The sequence below is a fragment of the Meles meles genome, chromosome 1 (assembly GCF_922984935.1).
Source record: "Meles meles chromosome 1, mMelMel3.1 paternal haplotype, whole genome shotgun sequence".
Taxonomy (NCBI): Eukaryota; Metazoa; Chordata; class Mammalia; order Carnivora; family Mustelidae; genus Meles; species Meles meles.
In genome coordinates this window covers 119,286,974-119,309,288 of record NC_060066.1, presented here as the reverse complement: position 1 = coordinate 119,309,288, position 22,315 = coordinate 119,286,974, and the positions used below count along the sequence as shown (strand labels likewise).

The window sequence follows — 22,315 nt, the reverse complement described above, 5'->3', positions numbered from 1 at the left end:
CAGTGAATGCACTCTGCACTAATTTTAACCAGTATCTCATGGAAGTACATGACTAACATATGCTACATATCGATTCTAGATTCTAAATTTCTCCCTCACTCCATTTTACCTCCTTTCCAATGCCCTGAGAGAACGCCAAGGACCATTCTTCCCACCGCTTGCCTGTGATCTCAAATACACAGCTGCATATATTTTTCCAGTTCTTAAATGGATAGGATTCCCTTTCCAGTCAATTTTTTTCCATGCCAGAGTATACAGTAAGGTCATCTCAGTTTGAGATGCACTCGCTCCCCAGCCAGCACTACTGCGAACAAGTTACCGTACAATCACTACACTTCGCTTTTACACCAAAAGGAAACAGTTTCCAACCCAAATATCTATACTCCCTGAACAATAGTGGAAAGTCATTCTCCTTGAAGACTGACCCAGAATCAAGTGCAGTCTCAGACTGCTAGGCCTACTGCCAGTGGCAACTTAACACATTATACAGCTGACCTTCAGGGAAAAAGGGAAACCAGTGCTTTTACTCCTGGTGCCAGAAGAAAACCAACTAATCTTTAAGGCACCAAATAAACTGTTCTTAAGGCAGCAAAAAAGATTGTGAGGAAAAAGGGAGTTAAAACAGATGCATATAGAGAAAAATATAGAAATTACATTGCCGAGTAAGGGCTAGTGTTTCTACAGTTCTCAGTGCTTTTTGATTTGGGACTGAAATGAATTAGCATTTTTCTTCTGTGTTTGAAAATGTGAAGATGTATAAGAAAGACCCATTTTTATCCAAATGGCCAAAAGACACATGAAAAAGTGTTCAACATCACTCGGCATCAGGGAAATACAAACCAAAACCACAGTGAGATACCACTTCACACCACTCAGAATGGCTAAAATTCACCAGTTAGGAAACGACAGGTGTTGGTGAGGATGTGAGAAAGGGGAACCCTCCCACACTGTTGATGGGAATGCAAGCTAGTACAGCCACTCTGGAAAACAGTATGGAAGTTCCTCAAAAAGTTGAAAATAGACCTACCCTACCTACGACCTAGCAATTGTACTACTGGGTATTTACCCTAAAGATACAAACATAGTGATCCAAAGGGGCACATGCACCCCAGCGTTTACAGCATCAGTATCCACAAGAGCCAAACTATGGAAAGAGCCCAGATGTCCATTAATAGATGAATGGATAAAGAGGATGTGGTACATACATACAATGGAATATTATGCAGCCATCAAAAATGAAATTTTTGCCATTTGCAACAACATGGATAGAACTAGAGAGTATTATGCTAAGCAAAATAAGTCAATCAAAGAAAGACAATTATCATATGATCCCACTGATATGAGGAATTTGAGAAACAAGACAGAGGATCATAGGGGAAGGGAGGGAGAAATGAAACAAGATGAAACCAGAGAGGGAGACAAACCATAAGAGACTCTTAATCTCAGGAAAGAAACTGAGGGTTCCTGGAGGAGAGGGGGATGGGAGGGATGGGGTGGCTACGTGATGGACATTGGGGAAGGTATGTACTATGGAGAGTGCTGTGAACTATGTAAGACTGATGATTCACAGACCTGTACCCCTGAAACAAATAATACATTATATGTTAATAAAAAAAAAAGACCTGTTTTTAAAGGCTTATCAACTTAAAGGGACTTCTCTTTGGTAATTTTGCTTTGGTAATTTTGCTTTGAGCCAGTGACATTAATTACTAAGTTTGTGTAGAAGAGTAAATAATCATGGGACAGTGAGTAAATAATCATGGGACAGTCTCTCTAATATCAGTCTGCATGTACCATTTGGACTCGGCTCAGGAAATGGGGAAGTAGTTCAAATTAAAGGAAAAAATGAAAATAAAGGTCTATCCATGGTTCTACACCCAAGGTTGGGGAAGGCCAATTAAGAACACGCAGATAAAACAGTGAGAAGCTTTGAGTAAAGAAGCACATTCTGTACCCAGGCGAATGCTCCATCTGTCTGTCTTACCTACTTACTCTCCATCAGCAGACTTTATCATTAATAATTTCATTTAAACAGAAAAATTGAAATAGGGAATTGTTTCCCAAATAGGGAATTTTTTTTTAAATGCCAAAAAGAAAGCATTGAAAAGAATTGGGTTATTCCTTAGTTAGGAACAAGTGCTATATTTACCACCAAAAGTGATCTACGAAGACCAACTTTACCATGTTGTACCACTGTATTCTTTAAACTTTTAAGCAACAAAAATATAGCTCAAGTCACCAAAAACTTATGTTTGACATATTTATGGCAGCAACTTGACAAATCAATTCCTGTAATTTATGGTAACAAACATCTTGCCCTGATCAGCTGGTTTAGCACAAACAGATCAGAGATGGTTTCTTATGTGTTTTACAAATACTCTACACAAGTCCTTGAGATCATACTTACAGCTTTAGCAAAAACACCCATGATTTCAGGAAACTGGTGTGTGAGAAGAGCTATCATTGCTGTAGAAGAACACAGTCCTGCTGTGAAATGGATGAAAAAAGGAAGCTCCTTCTTTGGGTAAACAGAAACATGATGAAAGGCTGCAAGGGAGAAAAGGCAGAAATGGATTTTATTAGAGAATAAATACAGTGTAAGCCAGTTTTGGTATTTTCAAACAACATTTGAAACGAAAAAGGAAAATAATTGTTTTAAAAAAGAACAAGGCACCTCTGGCTAAGTAAGGTAGAAGAAAGTTATCCATTATTTATTCCAGCAGCAACGGTATATCTACAGAGCCAGATGACTGTGCCAGCGATGGGAATAGGATGGCATCGTGGGAAAGAACACTAATTGTAAAGTCATGCTGAGGTGGTTTGAAAAAGAGCTTTGTCACTTATTAGCTGTGTGATCTTGAATAAATTGCTAAACCCTCTCATAGTTGCTATGGAGTTGTTATGATGAACACTGTAAGTCCCTAAATGTGAGGTGTCATAATTCCTTCTCTTCGGGAATTCAAGAGACAGAAGTGTGGTTGCAGATTTCTCAGAGCCATAATTTTACCCAGTTATTAATAAATGTTCTATGTGTGGCATTTCATAGAGCACCATAAAAACTGAACCAGAACACCAAAGCCCTAGGATTCTGAGCATAAATAAAGTCCCTTGTCTTACCTTATCACATTCCCACATTAACTCAGGTATTATTTTTCTAAGGACTGGATATTTCATTACTAATAGTATTCAAGTACTTATATCTTACTTGAAATTTGATTGAAAATACATGAATACCAATGCTGACATGAGCCTATTACCATGCTTGGCACACAGTAGGTGCTCAATAAATATCTGTTAAACTGAGAACTATTCTGGGACTTCATTAGTCCAGGAAGTTGACTGCTTAGGGCTGGACACAAACCCAGGAATTCCTGATGTAATATCCTGCATAAGTAAGGGATGACTAATTCAGTGCTGAATCAAGGTCAGCTATAAATTTCACTTTTATTCAACATAATGATTCACAGAGAAGATTACACCTAAGTTTCCTTTGGTAGCCATATTTTTTATGTCTTATACTATGCTTAAAAGTATAAGCCAAAAACTGAACTCATTAAAAATCCAGAAAATTTCCACAGGTTTGAGTCACATTTAAAGTAAAAGCACACCAAATCTGAATTTTTTTTTTAAAAGTTATAAACATTAGAAGCTGTGGACAACATTGTATTTTCCGGATCCAAAAAACCAGCAGTCCCTTTTGCCCTGTCCCTCAACCATAAGAGGTCAACTTCTTCCAGCAAACCAAGGAAATAAGCTATGGTACTTGCAAAGACAGGGAACACTTATGTATACCAATGCTTACTAAATTTCCTATCACGTGAGAAACAGCAACACTGATAATTAATTAAACTGTATAGCATTTTATGATTTACAAAGTGCTTTAATTTATATTAGTTTTATTTTTTCAACAGCCTTAAGAGATAGACAGTATTATTTCCACTTTACAAGGTAGAAAACGATATAACTTTAGTAAGATAATTTCCTAAAATATAAGCCTTTTATATTTCAGGAGAGACCAAATTTTTTTCTTTTTGGATTGCTTTCTTTCTTTCTTTCTTCTTTTTTTTTTAAGATTCTATTTATTTATCTGACACAGAGAAAGATCACAAGTAGGCGGCGGGGGTGGGGGCAGGCTCCCCGCTGAGCAGAGAGCCCCATGCGGGGCCTGATCCCAGGATCCTGAGATCACAACCCGAGCAGAAGGCAAAGGCAGAGGCTTAACCCACTGAGCCACCCAGGTGCCCCCTGGACTGCTTTCTGTAGATTTGTTTGTCAGTCAACATTTGGCCAATACATCAGTATAATGGATGACTAGTACAAAAACACTCCCTTGGAAGTAAAGTTCAAATTTCATCACTGGCTTGTAGAGAAAAATTTATCAGGAGGCATAAAAGACAACTAAATAGCTATGTGAACTAAGGGAATAGTTCAAGTCTGAACTTATAAGGTTCATAAGCAAATTCCAGAATGCTGTAAGTCCTATCAAGGTTGAAGGAGAATTGAAAACAAAAAAACATTAAGTACTCCTGGGTATTAGAACTCCACATTATTAAAAATGTGTGCATTCTACCACAGTCCGAGACAGACAAATGCTCTCAGAACAAATAATATAATCAAACAAAACCCCCAGCATATCCCTCCTCTTCTACCTCCTGGATTTGCAAATGTGTAAGTACCCTAGAAATAATAAAGGCCTGCTAAAAAAAGCAAACTCTCCATTCTTATAGCCTGTGACTCTGGCAGTACATAATAATTACCCTGATTTTATTCATATTACTTTGTAAAATTGGCCTATATCAGGGAACTTTTGTAATGATTTGGGGGAGGCATTATATTAGGCTAAACATATTAACCCAATATAATACACTCTTGCATATTGATGTTCCATAATTCCAAAGACTGATTTCTTTGCTTAAATATCCTTGTTTCTATACATGGAAAAACAACAACAACAACTACTACCAGCACCACTGTAGGAAAGAAAACAAAATTTCTTTGACTAATAACCTTCTAATTGCCAGAGTCAATGGATTCTTGGTAGTAATCACCTTCCTTGATATCAGATACTCCTCCTCAGTTGGAAATTTTTGCCTCCTTTTAGTTCTTAGCCTATCTAGTTCTGGTTCTTGTCCTGTCTCTCTGACCACTCCTTCACTGAATCTTCCCAACACCTTATCAGACACCCATTCCTTCAACATTTTTGTGCCCTCATGGTTCCACTCTGAGTTTACTTCTCACCTACACAGTCTCCTTTAGTGATTTCATCCATGCCCAGAAAATGAGGATTCCCAAGTTGGTTTGGTGACATAGAGCAATGCAGAGAGAAAGAGAGAGTGGAGCCCCCAGGAGTCCTGTTTATACAACCTGACCCCATCCCTAGGCCACAGCTAACTGCACCAGGAATAAACACCTGGATAAATCCATGCTCTTTCTCTTCCAGAAGTTTTAGAAGCTGGACTGAGATCTTATTCATGGTTATTATTTGCTTGAACTGATGATGTGTAAAGTAGAGCCATGTAAGGGCATCAAGTTTGGTACATGAGTGTCCGAGAAGAGAAAGCCGAATGACAAAGATAGAAAAATGAAGCAGACACACTGAGTAGCAGAAATGAGAGCTCATACAGAGAGGAGATGGAGTTGGGAAAGGAGAAAAAGAGAAGTGTGAATAGAAGAGACAGAAAAAGGCAGCCAGAGATAGAGATATACAGATAACTGACTCCTAGAAATCCTGATAGCCTTCTAGTTTCTGGTTCTAGTGCCTTCTGAGGTCTGACTAGAATTGCTGCCTTTAGATTCTTTGAGATAATCCAATCTTCTCCTATCAAATTCTTTTGAAGTTTAAAACAGCTATTACCCAAAGAATACCTACAACATTTACTATTTATATAATGTACATGTATTTATATACATATATATCTTATATCTTAGACCCGCATATTATTTAGAGATATAAAAAATATGTGTATATATAGGTACTAGATTATGTAATAAAATATTTAAGAATACGTTCATACACATGTGCATACACACACACATACCTAGTATACATGCAACATACTCAAAGCCTGAATTTATTTACTTCCCCCCACTCCTATTCCCAAACCTGCTCCTCCTGCTGTATAATGGATTTCCCATTCTTCAAGTCAATCAAGTCAGATTTGGGAATCATCCCTGGCCTTAGAGAGATATGCACTTCCCATTCCAGCTTCCTTATAATCTATTTCATATATGCAGCACTTAACACATGGTTTATCAGTTTTTCTACTAACTTGTGAGCAGTTCGGGAGTTTGGAGTAGGATAAGGAGGAAAAGGTACTAAAATTTAATATTTTTGCTGGGTACTAGCAATGTATTTGGCCCATTTATGACATTAAGGAGGGCACTTGATGTAATGAGCAGTGGGTTTTATATGCAACTGATGAATCACTAAACTCTACCTCTGAAACTAAAAAAAAAAAAAAGAAATTAATAAATTTGACTAGTTAAAATATTTACTGAATATCAATTTTCACTGTGAACATTACAGAGATGCATAGAGGGATGATAAAGAGAATCCTGGCCTCCAAGTTTACAATCTAGAAGGGGGAGGTTAAGAAGTACACGAAGTACTTTGAGAGTTCAAAGAAAAACAGATAACTTATCTCAGAGGATGGAAGAAAATAAAAGACCCTGGGAGAAAAATATCAGCATACTCGACTTCCATAATCTCTCCTATATTTTCATCTGTTTGTTTGGACTTTTCAGCTCACTATGTTTGTTGGCTGTAAAACTGCAACTTTCCTTCTTTGACTTGAGTTCTAATGGCCCCAGAACTGTAAAAACTGTGGCGCGGGTTTATATCACCTAAGGAAATATGGTGCTAGTGTTTATAACCTTCAGCATGCTTACTTATTGGATAAATCATAAAAAGAAAAGTTACACATAAATTTACCAGTTCACAGAGAAGAAAAGTGAGTGGATAAGGCAGCTGAGACAAATAAGTATAGATCATTCTTTTGAGGTCTGCCTTCCTGAAACCAAGAACTCAATGAGACTCTCAGCGATCATAACCCTATTTACATCTGATTCTGCCCCTAAGTCTATGACTGCTCTTTTTAGAACTGGAAAGTGTAGTCCCTTTAATTTCATCCTTTGTAAAGATTGTTTTGGCTATTCTGAGTGTTGTACCTTTCCATATAAATTCTGAGGTCAACTTGTCAGTTTTTGCAAAATCCCTCCCGGGATTTTAGTAGGGATTGTATTGAATCTATAGATCAATTTGGAGAGAATTGCCATATAAATAATATTGGGTTTTCCTATTAATAAACATGGAATCTCTCTCCATTTACTTAGATTTTCTTTAATCTCTCCCAGCAAATTACATTGTTTTTAGCATACAAGACACGTATTTCTTTTGTTAAGTTATTCCTAAATTGTTTGTTCTTTTTGATGCTACTGTGATTAGAAATGTTTTCTAAAGTTCATTTTTGGGCTGATTACTCACTGCCAGTATATAAATATGCAACTAAGTTTTATATGCAGATATTATATCTTGCAAACTTGCTGAACTTGTTTATTAGATCTAAAGTATTTTTATGAATTTCTTAGGATTTCCTACAGAGAACATGATGTCATCTGTGAATAAAGACAGGTCTTCTGGGGCGCCTGGGTGGCTCAGTGGGTTAAAGCCTCTGCCTTCAGCTCAGGTCATGATCCCAGGGTCCTGGGATCGAGCCCCGCATCGGGCTCTCTGCTCCGTGGGGAGCCTGCTTCCTCCTCTCTCTCTGCCTGCCTCTCTGCCTAGTTGTGATTTCTCTCTGTCAAATAAATAAAATACTAAAAAAAAAAAGACAGGTCTTCTTCCTTTCCAACATAAATTCCTTTTATTTATTTATTTTTTTTTCTGCCTTGATTGCACTGATTAGGATCTCCAGTACAATGCTGAAGAGGAGTGGGGAGAGCAGACATCCCTGCCTTATTCCTAATCTTAGGGAGAAAGCGTTCAATGTTTAAATCATAAAATCACCATTAAGGATCCTGTCAACTGTGGGGTTTTTGTAGATGCTGTTTGTCAGGTTAAGGAAATTCTCTTTTATCCCTAGTTTGTTCAAAATTTTTACCATGAATCGTTGTTGGATTTTTGTCAGCCGCTTTTCCCGCATTCGTTGTCATTTATTCTCTTAACATGATGCACTGCCTTTTGAGATGTTAAAACACTTGCATTTGTGACGTAAATTCCACTTGCTCTGGAGTATAATCTTTTTTATATGTGGCTGGATTCAGTTTGCTAATATTTTGTTGACCATGTTTGTGTCTATATTCATGAGGGATATCGTTCTATAGTTTTCTTGTAATGTCTTTGGTTTCGGTATCAGGGTAATACTGGTCTCACAAATAAGCTGGGAAGTGTTCTTTCTTCCTTTCTTTTCTGAAAAGAGTTTGTGAAGGATTGGTATTATTACTTCTTCAAATGTCTAAGATGACTGCTCTTTTTAATATCTTCAATTTTTGTGTTCTTCATTGCATCTCATATAGCATTTTACCCCAAAAATACATGGGAATGAACTTATGCAACTATATCCAAGAAGTGGCTAAAGTAATATTTTAAACAGTATCCTGAATTTCAACCAAAGGCAGTTTTACTATGAGAAAAATACTACGAAAAACAATCTCACAAGTACTAGGAAAACTAGAATATTTACTTACTAGGTAATAGCTCTCTATCAGCAGTCTCTGTGCAGCTGGGATAAGGATAAAATAGATGACCTTTCTCTAATGGATATGGAATCATTCTAAAAGCTGAGGAAAAAAAAAAATACACAGGTTGACATTCCATTCAGATTCACTTTCATCCCATACTACAGATCGAAGCTATTTTGGAGACATATCTTTATAAAACTTTCACATAGAATTTATTACCTTTTTTAGAGATACTTTTAGATGAAAGAAACAAAGTAAGCAAAAGAAGGACTAAGAGGAAGAATAAGATTTGTTTAGAGAATAGAATGATCTGGCTGGAATAAAACTAAAGGGAGTAATGGGTGATAAGGCTGGCTGGATCCTTCTTGCCTCTGTCTCCTGGCTATAAACACAACTTAACAGACTTAACTCTGTGGGTATGAATTCCTTTTCTTCCAGGAATCTTCATGAAATTGCCACATACATAACTGTTGTGACCTTAACTGTTAGCAACCTATAAGAGTTCTCAACAGCTCCTAACTTCATGTGTTAGATGTCATTAAAATTTTCTACAAGCAGAATTTAACTTAGATCAGAGGTCACCAAAGCATCACCCATTGACCAGACCTGGACCGATATATATATATTTATAAATAAAATTTATTAGAATACAGATGTTAAAACTGCTTGTTCAGGGGTGCCTGGGTGGCTCAGAGGGTTAAGCCTCTGCCTTCAGCTCAGGTCATGATCTTGGAGTCCTGGGATCGAGCCCTGCATTGGGCTCTCTACTCAGCGGGGAGCCTGCTTCCCCTTCTCTCTCTGCCTACTTGTGATGTCTCTCTGTCAAATAAATAAATAAATAAGTCAATAAAAAAAACCCTGCTTGTTCATTATATTATGTAATGCTGCTTTCATGCTACAAGACTTGGGTAGTTATAGCCACAGCTATGGCCACAGAGACTAAATACTTACCATCTGGCTCTTTACATAATGAGTTTACCCAACCCTGATCTAGATTATCATCAGCTCTTTCAGACTTCTTAAAGAAGGAATCTTTGTTACCTACTCAACTAGCTGAGTATTCATAAAAATTCAAAAAAATTGTGATAAGGTTTCTGTTTTTCCTTTAGTGCTTAGCTCTATAAACTTCTGTCAAAACATGAATTTTGTTCTGCCACAATAAACATAGGAAGTTGTCCAAAGTCACAGAACAAATCAGTGGTAACACTAGGAAATCATTCATAAAGAAGATTATTTATGAAACACAATGTAAGTTCCATATTTACTGAAAACCTCCTATGTGCAAGGCAGAACATCAGGCACTGAAGATACATACAGGATCAATGAGATAGAGGACCTAGTTTTGAGGAGCTTATAGACTACTAGAGAAAAAGCAAAAGGAAGTCTAATTACCCCAAGACATTCCACTCCTCAGTTTTAGCAGTCCCAGTTTCATTAATCTGCATATTGTCAGTGGCAAGCATAGTGCCTGACCCTTAGCAAGTAGTTAATGCAGAGGTTCCCAAATTCTCTTGCTTCAAGGATACACAGTACCCTTCATGTCTCTGTTTATGATGTCCCTAGGCTGAAAGAAATACCTAGCAGTTCCCTTTACATAGTGGGTCCAATATACATATATATTAAAGGAAAAAAAAATATATGTGTGTATATATACACAAATATATATAAAGGGAAATATATATATATATAAAATGAAGGGGAAAACAATTATTTCATTTTTTAAAAGATTTTATTTTTTTAAAGTAATCTCTACACACAGTATGGGGCTTGAACCTACAACCCCAAGATCAAGAGCGGTATGTTCTACCAACTGAACTAGCCAGGTGTCTCTAATTATTTCATTTTTAAACAATTCATTTTCTTACTAATGGCATGTATGGACCTCTTGGGCACCACATAACTTTTAAAACCTTGGAATCAGATTGGGCACTGCCATCCTCATTTCTTGTTCCACATTAATTTTTTTGTGTGGTACTTCCTTTAACCATAGCAATTAAGAAAAACCCAGCTTTGCAAAGCTATGACATCAAAAGAAATAGAGAATGGAGAGGCACCTAATGGTGAAACCTTAAACTATGCAGAGCTAACAGTTTGAATGATGCTTGACAGATGTTGAGTATTGTGTCAGTGTTTCCACTGAAATTTTTAAATATCCCCTAGCACTCTTGTGAATTTGCTACAATGCCCCAAGGTACCTCAGTACAAAGTTTGGGAACTGAGGGGGTTAACCAATTCTAGTTAATGAGTATTGAATTTATTTTTGAATTTTTATTGATAGCAGGAGTGTACTTTTCAAGACAATCATTATAAGAATTCAACTGACAAAATATTTTGATTAAGCTTTTTCATTTTCTAAGTGATTTTAGGAAGTTACAAATAAGGGATCTGGTAATTAGTTGAAAAACAATCTAGTTCTCCAAAGAAGATACACAAATGGCCAGTTAGGACATAAAAAAATTTTCAACAACACTAATTATTAGGAAAATGCAAATCAAGCCCACAATGAAATACCACTTCACACCCATTAGTATGGCTATTATAAAAAAAAAAAAAAGAACAAATGTTGCCAAGGAAACAGAGAAAGAGAAACCTTTGTGCATTGCTGGTGGAATATAAAATGGTACAGCTGCCACAGAAAATAGTAAAACAGTTCTTCAGAAAATTAAACATAGAATTATATAATCTACCGGTTCCACTTGTAGGTATATACCCAAAAGAACTGAAAGCAGGAACTTGAACAAATATTTGCAATACCCATACTCATATCAGCATTATTCATAATAATGAAAAGGTGGTAACAACCCAAATGTCCACTGACAGATGGATGTATAAACAAAGTATGTATATACATACAGTGGAATATTATTCAGCTCTAAAAAGGAATGAGTTTCTGACGGGTGTTGCAACATTATGCTACTGAAGTAAGCCTGATTTAATATGACAAACACTCATTATACGATTCCACTATAGAATATATCCAGACTAGTCAAAATCAGAAACAGAAAGCAGAATGGTTACCAGGGGCTGGAGAGGAGGGAAAAAATGGAGTGTTACTGTCTAATACGTACAGAATTTTCAGACTGGGATGATGAAAAAGATCTAGGGATAGATGATGGTGATGGTTGCACAACAATGTGAATATACACAACGCCACTGAACTGTACATTTTCAAACTGTTAAAATGGGGGTGCCTGGCTGACCCAGTTGGCAGAGTATGTAATTTGATCTCAGGGTTGTGAGTTCAAGCCCCATGTTGGGTGTGGAGATTACTTAAAAATAAAATCTTTAAAAAAATAAATTAAATGGAGGGCACCTGGGTGGCTCAGTGGGTTAAGCCGCTGCCTTCGGCTCAGGTCATGATCTCAGGGTCCTGGGATCGAGTCCTGCATCGGGCTCTCTGCTCAGCAGGGAGCCTGCTTCCCTCTCTCTCTCTCTCTGCCTGCCTCTCTACCAACTTGTGGTCTCTCTCTGCCAAATAAATAAATAAAATCTTTAAAAAAAAATAAATTAAATGGTTAAAATAGTAACTTCTATGTTATGTGTATTTTACCACAATAAAAAAATAGATTTTTAAAAAAGAACAAGAGTTGATATTAGTTGTGAAGAAAATAGTTTCAAGATGTAAAATCAGAAAATAAAACAAAAGTCCAATTTTAAAAATATTAAAATAACTCAACCATATTAAAAAGCCTATAAATCAAGGAATGTAAGTTTTCATTTTTTTCCCTTACAAATATGTAATTTAAAAGAACATGTGGCAGAATACTATAACAGTTTCTCATTTTGCTCTTTCTAAATGTGACATCAATGGAAGTGTGTTAAGTATTTCTCCTACCAATAAACCAAATAAACACCTCTGGGTTCACTGTAAAAGCAATCTGAACAATAATACTAGGGAAACTCAGATAATCTCATTTTAAAAGGCTGCTTGGGAATGCAATGAATAATCTGAAAGATTAGTAGTACATTTGGAAAAGAATACTTACTGCCTTCCCACGTACACTGTAGGAGATTAAGAGCACCTTCTATTCTCTTCCAGTGCTGAAGATGGAAGAAAGCATAGGCGATTGCTTCACTATCACCTCGTTTCAGAATGTGTTCTGGAGGTAAAATTAGACTTTTCATCTCTAGTAAGTACTAGAAAGATAACACACACAAAGACATACCACAGAAAAATGAAAAATTAAACAATGTTAAGTTCAAATCCCACAAATATGTAGATTCAAATTTTATAATGTCAATTTGCTTTAAAAAAATATTAAGCTTGTTGAGATGATAAGAGGGTCACACTGAAACATGTATATAAAATGCTTCTATATGCCAATTCCAAAGATCAGACTATTCCTAAAGTCAAAAATAAGGGATAAATGGCTTATTTATGACCTTGGTAAATATGTAATGGAAACTCATGCTGAGGAAATAATGTGAGAATAAATATCCATTTTTCCAAAAGAGAATTAAGCATAAAAATAATAAAATATAATTTTGGAACAATATTTTGTGGTGACATTCAATTCTTTTTTTCTCTCGTTCTCATTTTACAGATGGAGGAACTTAATTGTGAATAAGTTCAATTAAATTAATATCTACTGAGAGCAAAGCACTATGTTTGTTAGGAAACACTAGATTCTCTGGAGCATCCTAATATAATGAGAAAGACGGATTTCTTAAGTTAATAATTATAACAAGACTCTGCTGAGTGCTTTATTAGAGGTATAAATAGTGTATATAAGAATTTGGATAGAAGATACTATTTTTTATTTTATTATTTTTATTTTTTTTATTTGACAGACAGAGATCACAAATAGGCAGAGAGGCAGGCAGAGAGAGAGGAGGAAGCAGGCTCCCCGCTGAGCAGAGAGTCCGATGTGGGACTCGATCCCAGGACCCCAGGATCATGACCCGAGCCGAAGGCAGAGGCTTTAACCCACTGAGCCACCCAGGTGCCCCAGTTTTTTAATAATAGCTTTATTGAGATATAATTCATATTTTACAATTCACCCAATTAAGTGTACAACTCAAAAAAAGTGTACAACCCAATGGTTTATTTTCTTTAAAGATTTTATTTATTTACTTGACAGACAGAGATCACAAGTAGGCAGAGAGGCAGGCAGAGAGAGAGAGGAGGAAGCAGGCTCCCCGTAGTACGGAGAACCCGATGCGGGGCTCAATCCCAGGACCCCAGGATCATGACCTGAGCTGAAGGCAGAGGCTTTAACCCACTGAGCCACCCAGGCGCCCTCAATGGTTTTTAAATATATTCACAGACATGTACAACCATTACCACAGTCAATTTTAGTACATTTTCATCACCACAAAAAGAATCCCACCCTCCTCCTTTATTACCCTCTAATCCCCATTCCCCCTAAGCAACCACTAATCTACTTTGCATCTCTATAAATTTGCCTGCTCTTGCTATTTCATACAAAGAGAATCCCATAATATATAGTCTATTTTAACCAGTTTCTTTTGCTCTGCATAATGTTTTCAAGGCACATTCATGTTATATCATATACCAGTACCTCATTCTTTTTTGTGGCTGAATAATATTCCATTATATGAATATACCACATTTATTTATCCATTCATTATTTGATGAACATTTGGTTGTTTTCATCTTTTGGCTATTATGGATAATGCTGCAATAAACATTCATGCACAAGTTTTTATGTGAACATATGTTTTCATTTCTCTTGGGTATATACCTAGGAATGGAAGTGCTGGGTCATATGGTAACTATACATTTAGGAGGTATTAATTATGATTTAGGAGTTAAGAATAAACCACTTGATGGAATTTGGAATTCAAATTGATATAAAATGATGTGTAAAACGTAGGTGAACAGATCGGGCGGCAGGTTGGGGAGACACAGCAGGTTGGCGTACAGGCCAACTTAAACAAGTTAACAAAGCTTAGAGCAAGATACATTTAAGGAATTAGTGAGTGTGCCTGTTAAAGAAGTTACAGCCTGTCAGTTCTTATTCACATATGAAATTAAATTATATCTTAAATTCTTAAAGAAAATACTTGTCTTAATATTTTAATCCACAACAAAAGCAGTCTAATTAAATGTACTAATTACATGAAGAAAGATGCAAAATTAACCACTTGTACATCATCTTTACTATTAAAGTGGTCAACTTAAAACTTCAAAAAATATTTAGTTAGCTAAATACTTCCTCCAAAGACCAAGACCAGAGTACCTCTCCCCTACTAGACTGGTCTGAAACAACCTCTCGGGTTCTACATAATTTGATACCAAATTATGTGTCATAAGGTCCAAACCACATTAACTTCCATTATAAAAGATAGAGAAACACTCCTAAGAAGTGTTGTAAATTATATATTCTCAAACTTTAAATTCTAAGTTCCTCAGGTTACACAAACTAAGGAGATAAACGACATAAATTTGAGCTGAAATTTGTGAAACACTTTGTAAAACTGCTATAAGCAAGAAGAAACAAAAAGGTGTAGTGGTTTCAAAACTGAACTTTAGTTTATTAGTCAATATACATGTATGCATTGTATTAATATAGCTAAAATAATTTTTTCTTTTTTTTTTCCATTTTATTTATTTTTCCAGCGTAACAGTATTCATTCTTTTTGCACAACACCCAGTGCTCCATGCAAAACGTGCCCTCCCCATTACCCACCACCTGTTCCCCCAACCTCCCACCCCTGACCCTTCAAAACCCTCAGGTTGTTTTTCAGAGTCCATAGTCTCTTATGGTTCGCCTCCCCTTCCAAATTTTTTTTTTTAATAAATATATAATGTATTTTTATCCCCAGGGGTACAGGTCTGTGAATCGCCAGGTTTACACACTTCACAGCACAATTTTTTGTTTTTTAATGAAATGTACCTTTCCAGCACTCACTGAGTTTAATGCTCATCTTTAATTACTCTTACTCCTATACCGCAATAAAGCTGGGGAAAAGAAAAAAGAATAGTTAACCTTGATGTCTCTGGCTCTCTCCTCAAAGTGTAAGAATGCAGTCTACTCATCAATTTATTTTAGCAGATGTCACAAGCTATGAGATTATTTACTAATCCAGTTTGGGGACTTAACATTTCCCATTCAGTTTCTTAAAGGAATGCAGCAGAGGTTGTGTCCTGGTCAAGCAAAGCCCATTTGCTGCCTGGTTGGGTTCTCTCCCCTTGGTGCCTTGGGCCTATGTTCAGGAGGGTAATATTCTTTCTAATCCTCTCTAATCCTTGCCCATTTTTTTAAAACACAGTAAAAGATCACTCGCACCAGGCAACTGTGGGAAAATGGATTCAAATAGCTGACCTCTGACATGACTCTTTATGTTCTTAGCAAGTGCACTAAGAGCTTCTTCAGTAGGAAGCCAAAAAAAAAGAAAAAAGAAAAAAGAAAAAAAAGCGGCAATCACAATGGAATCGCCATCACAAAAAGAGTATCTCATTTTTAGAAGAAAACTGTTTAAATACATAAACCAAGTCCTTTCCATTAAAATTCTGCTTCATTCTACAGGTAGAGGAGAAAAAATATCCCAAATGATTTTCAATGAGTTTTAGAATCCTGAAACTTTAAACCAAACCTACCTTGGTAGCAATTGGTAAGCCAAAGATATTCAGTTAACAATTATTCAGTAAAACTTAGAGAAAATATCAACTAAGTATGTCAAGAAAATCCTTTTTGTACAGCAACTATAAATCTATCTTTTCACTGTTTAATGATCTGAGTGACAATTCAGATAGTAGTCAAACACATATGACATGTTTATTAGGAACTGACTTCATGGGTTTATATTTTTAAATGTTTGCCATTTAATCACTAAAAAAAAATCTTCCTTATGCTATCTTATTTTTTCATCATGTCTCACCTACAAGCAACTGTCCTTTCTAATCTGACTTTACAACAAAATAATTCTTATGTTTCAGTTCCAATAAAACACTGAAATAAAGTTTCATCCTCAAAATATATGGGAAAATTTTCAATTTAGAGAAAATATCTTTAAAATAGGTAATTATAGGATTATAACTTATTTTATCTCCTTCACAAACTGCTACTCAGGAATTTCTTCTACTCAGCATAAGCTGTAAGTTACTACACAAGAGAAACCACATCCTTCATATTCTACTACAGCACCTGGCACACTACACTTACACTGTAGGCACTTAAACACTTCCTGATCTGATATATATAGCTAAAATATCTTCAGACTCATGTTTATATTTCAGTTTTTACTTAAGGATATTTTTTAACTCTCTGGGCAAACTAAAAACAAAACAAAACAAACTTCTGCTACCTAGACTTTATTTTTTTGTGAATAAGAATACGAAAGGTTGAAAACTAAAGAGTGGTTGGTTTGGTTTTTTTTTTTTTTTCTGCTTCTGAAAGTACATGCTTACTGTACAAAAATTTAAACAGTGCAGAATTATACAGTAGAAATACTATATTAAAAGAGTGGAGAATAAGAGCACCTATGTGGGTCAGTCAGTTGAACATTTGACTCTTGGTTTCAGCTCTGGTCATGATCTCAGGGTTGTGAGACTGAGCCCCACATTGGGCTCGACACTCAGCTTGGGGTCTGCTTTAGGGTGTATCTCTCCCTCTGCCCCTACCCCTGCTCATGCTCTTGTGCTCTCACTCTCTCTCTAACATAAAATAAATAAATGTTTTAATAAAAAGTTTGGAGAATAAAAAAATAAAGAGAAAAGGATAATCTAACTTATATTTGTCTCGATTTCTTTACACATAACATCCTTAAAAACGGGATCAAACTTTTATGTAACTCACTTTTTACTTCACAATATATCTTGTACATCTCTTCTTATTTCTACGGAGATCTAGCTCATTATTTTTAATTGTTACATAGTATTCCATTAAAAGCTGAGTTATTTTTATAAGAAATAAGGCCATGCTGAAATTGTACTACCATTCTTAAAAGGCCAAAAATAATAACATTAAGAAAAACTCATAAAAATATTACATAAAATGGCTTCAAAATTCCAAAAACTGATGGGATCTAAAATTTTACTTTGTTTACTTAGACAGGTCTTTATAGCAAAATAAGTCTAAAGTACAGATATGTCTGTTTACCAAACATTTACTAAATGCCTGTTCTGTGCAAGCAGTTTCAGACACAAAATGATACGTAAAATACGAGTTCTTTTTTAGGGAACTAAGGAAGAGACATATAAACAGACCAAAAACCAAACCAAACCAAACCCAAGATATGATTAAGGCATTGAAGGGATGGAGAAGAGAGCCATTATCTCTGCTTTGGGAAAAATGGTAAAGACATAAAGACACCTCAGCAGAACAGGCAACAGATGAGCAGGATCCTGAAGAATGAGTAGAAACTTGCCATGTAGAGAAGAGAGTAGGTATATATGCAAAGGTAGGGAGACGTGATGAGGCATGACCAATTCAGGGAATAATGAGATAAGGAATAAAGCAGAAGAGGCAAAGAGTAAGGTTGGAGACAGATGCCAGGCCCAGACTGTGAAGGGTTTCTGTATATGCAATACTAAGGGGTTGGTCCAGATCAGAAAGGTGATAGGGAAAAAGGAGAGCTCTTTAAGCAGAGCAGCTTTGCTATTTAGGTAGACAACTCTGGCAATGGCCAGTGTGGAGATGGGATTAGGCAGGGAGACTACTGAGAAAGATGTTTTAATCATCCAAGCAAAAGATGGAAGGTATTTGAGATTATTTCCACATCTTTACCTATATGTTTAGAGATGCATAGAAAGTGTTTGGCAATAATACAAACCAAACAGAAACAGTGGTTACAGGAGAGAAGTAGAATTGGGAGAGAAAGAATTGGATTTTTTATTTTATAAACTTCTGAAGGTTTTGATTTCTTTTTTAAGAAGCACTCATTACTTTTACAATGATAACGAGAATTTTTCAAAGAGCAGGTGTTGAGGGCATACACTGGGTCAGTGACAGAGGGGATGGAGTAGAAGGCTAGATCTGAAAGACAATTCAAAGGTTATGAGCTGGCAGTCTGGGAAGGGCAGAAGTAAAGATTAATGATGAGATGATGTTAACAAAGCCATAAGTCAAAATACAGAAATAAGGAAGGACAGGTAAATTGGGGAAGAAACTTAAAAATAAGATTTAAAAAATTCAGTTTGAGGGGCACCTGGGTGGCTCAGTTGGTTAAGCATCTGACTCTTGATCCTGGCTTAGGTCATGATCTCAGGGTCATGAGATTGAGCCCCCTAATGGGCTCTGTGCTCAATAGGTGATCTGCTTGTCCCTCTCCCTCTGCTCCTCTGCCTGCTTGTCTCTCTCTCTCAAACAAATAAATAAAATATTTTTAAAAATATTAATTTTCAGGGGCACCTGGGTGGCTCAGTTGTTGGGCATCTGCTTTCAGCTCAGGTCATGATTTCAGGGTCCAGGGATCGAGCCCCACTTCAGGCTCCCTGCCCAGCGGGAAGCCTGCTTCTCCTTCCCACTCTCCCTGCTTGTGTTCCCTCTCTTGCTGTGTCTCTCTCTGTCAAATAAATAAAAATTAATTAATTAATTAATTAAAAATTTCAGTTTGAGACACATTGAAGTGGCTGAGGTAACTAACAGATATCCACGTAAAATTTCCACAAGTAGATAGAAATACAAGTCTATAGACAAGGGAGGAAGCCGGAGTTAAAACATACAGGCTTGGAAATTATCAGCAAATAAAATATAGTTGAAGATATAAACCAAGGCTGGTACCTAGTATATGCTGTAGGACCTTCCTTCCGTATTAACTCCAAATCACTCTACTGTTATATCTGGAACAGAACTGAAATTGTTGGAACAATTTCTATCCAACTATGGACAACATACTCAAATGACTACTCAAGTCTTTTCCCTAAAAATTAAAAAAAATTGAAGCTATTTTAGAAGTTATAGTTAAAAAAAGACAAATAATGTATGGTCTGAGGTCTTTTTTATTCTAAAGCCATACCTATGCTTACACTCAGATTCACTTTAATTTTGAATTGCTTTGATCTTCATAACTTATCTTTAGATTGCTTGTTTCTATTACTTTGTAAATCCTACAACAGCTTTTGACCAAAAGCAATATAATTCTGACCTGAAATAATGATAATACTTTATAATCTTCCTCTTAAAAGGAGAGGTTAAAGAAAAAGCTCTCTGAAGGCATCTGAAATTAAGGTACTTTGCTCTTGATCAGTCATGCACATCAAGAACCAATTTATCTCTGCAATTAGTTTTCTCAGTGCACATTCTATGAGATTGGACAGGCAGGCTGAATGCAGAGAGTCCACATGGATGTGTATTAAGGGGGGAGACCAAAGACTGTTCCCAGAAAGTAAACAGAATTGCCACATGAAAAAATTGAAAGAGAACATAATACTCATGGCAGCCTCAGGAGCAAAGTGAAAGTGATCTTATATTGAAAAGAAAAGGAAGGGAGACTAGAGAGGGCATCTGCCACAGGAAAACTCCTTTCCACATCATCCTACAGAGCAGTACCTCAAGAGGTAAGTATTTTATATATCCATTCTTCCACCTAGGCCACAGCGTAATACAACAGAAAGGCAAAGTGCCTTTCTGTGCCCTAAGTTTGGGTCAGAGACTTCAATACCACTTCCCATTTCTCCTTTGATTCCTGCCATGCCACTAAGTCTCAATCAAGTGCATGTTTCCCTCTTTTATCCTCCATATATGCTACTATAATATAGGTAGTTTGGCCAATTAAACGTAAGCTTGATGCTAAAGAGCTGGTATCTTCTGTTAAGTGGATGGGACTCAGAACATCCTACATGCTTCAATTCCTTGATCAATCAGAATGGATTTTTCCCTTTCCGTATCAATTTATTTTAAAAATCCCCTTACACTTTAAAGAAACCTCCAGGCATGGTCTGGTTTCTTGGCAACACAAAACAGCTTTTTTTTTTTTTTTTGGTAAAATAAATAATAATTTTTAAAAGCTACAGAATACCATATTCTCAAGTTGTTATTTTGTTTTTAAATGTTCTACTTTATTCCCTCAAGAGCTTCTCTTGCCAGACTCAAATAAATTGTCTTCAAGATATCAACTAACTCAAATTGGTTTGAATTTAGTTGAAATTAGTTATGTAAAGAATAATCCTGACTCTTCAGCATTCACATCTAAGCAAGGTTCATGATCTATCCTCATGTTTACATTTCAAGGGTGAAGTTAGATTATAGTGGTACTTTCAGCTATGGAGATTCACAATGGTTTTGGACCATATTAATCAAGATTGTAAATTACAGTAAGAGTAATGTTAAAGAATACCTTCTATGATAAAAAGGCAAATTTAAAAGTGTTCAAAGAATTTGAATAAGCATTTACCAAAAGAAGTTATACAAATTGTCAAAAGCACATTAAAAGATAGATGTTTGACATCATTAGTCATTAAGGAAAGGCAAACCAAAATCACAAGACACTGTTCATAACTACTAGAATAACTATAATGAAAAGACAAACAGTAACAAGTGTTGTCATGGGTGTACAGAAGTTGAAACCCTCACACATAACAGCACAGCCACTTTGGAAAACAGTTTGGAAGGCTCTCAAAAAGTTAAACATTGGCAGGGGGAGGTGGGCGCGTGGGTGGCTGAGTGGGTTAAGCCTCTGCCTTCGGCTTAGGTCATGGTCTCAGAGTCCTGGGATCAAGCCCCGAATCAGGCTCTCTGCTCTGCTTCCCCCCTCTCTCTCTGCCAGCCTCTGTCTACTTGTGATCTCTGTCAAATAAATAAAATCTTAAAAAAAAAGTTAAACATGGAATTACCATATGATCCAACAATTCTGCTCCTAGGTTTATGGCCAAGAAGTGAAACTGCGTGTTCACACAAAAATGTGCACATGAATATTCATTGCAACATTATTCAAAATAGCCAAAGAGTGAGTGGGACCAACCCAAATGGCCATCAATTGAAGAATGAACAAAATGTAGTATATCCATACAATGGAATATTACTCAGCCATAAAAAGGAACGAAGCATTGATAATGCCACATTATCCTAACTGAAACAAGTCAGACAGAAAAGGCCACATATTCTATGATTCCAAATCCACAGAGACAGAAAGTAGATTAGTGGATTCCAGAGATTAGGGAAGAAAAGAATGGGGAGTGACTATTAATAGGTACAGGGTTTCAGTCTGGGACAATGAAAATGTTCTAGTATGAGATAGTGATGACTGTTAGAGACTTATGAATATACTAAAAACCATGGAATTGTGTACTTTTTAAAAGGGTGAATTTTATGGCATGTGAATTATCTCAAATAAAAAACAGAAAACTTCAGGCACCCGGATGGCCCAGTTGGTCAGGCAACTGCCTTCGGCTCAGGTCATGATCCTGGAGTCCCGGGGTCGGGTCCCACCTCAGGCTCCCTGGTCCATGGGGAGTGTGCTTCTCCCTCTGACCTTCTCCCCTCTCATGCTCTCTCTCACTCTCTCTCTCTCAAATACATAAATAAAATCTTTAAAAAAAAAAGGTAAGTTCTATAAAACTTTTGATGGTTGGATAATAAAGGATATGAGACACTAGAATGACTGAAACAGAGTGCTATGGAATACTTAGAAGGTATGAAACATATTCTACTCTTATAAAAGAACCTATTTCTATAGTGGCTGAAAGATGCACAATCTTTTTCTTGTCTGGTGACTAAAAAAATTTTGAACC

The 22,315-nt window shown here is 36.3% G+C and overlaps 1 protein-coding gene across 7 annotated transcripts in view; it reads right to left on the bottom strand.

Moving 5' to 3' along the window:
• Positions 1-22,315, bottom strand: part of ST7L (suppression of tumorigenicity 7 like) — a 125,062-nt gene that overhangs the window by 65,038 nt on the left and 37,709 nt on the right. For 6 of the 7 annotated variants that reach the window (XM_046004036.1, XM_046004025.1, XM_046003988.1 and 3 more), the window contains 3 exons: positions 12,666-12,816; positions 8,686-8,778; positions 2,408-2,547 (listed from right to left, as the gene is read on the bottom strand). In XM_046004036.1, the coding sequence (XP_045859992.1) occupies positions 2,408-2,547; positions 8,686-8,778; positions 12,666-12,816 (384 nt within the window). The remainder of the gene's footprint in view (positions 1-2,407; positions 2,548-8,685; positions 8,779-12,665; positions 12,817-22,315) is intronic. The other variant, XM_046003998.1, reaches the window with a different exon arrangement.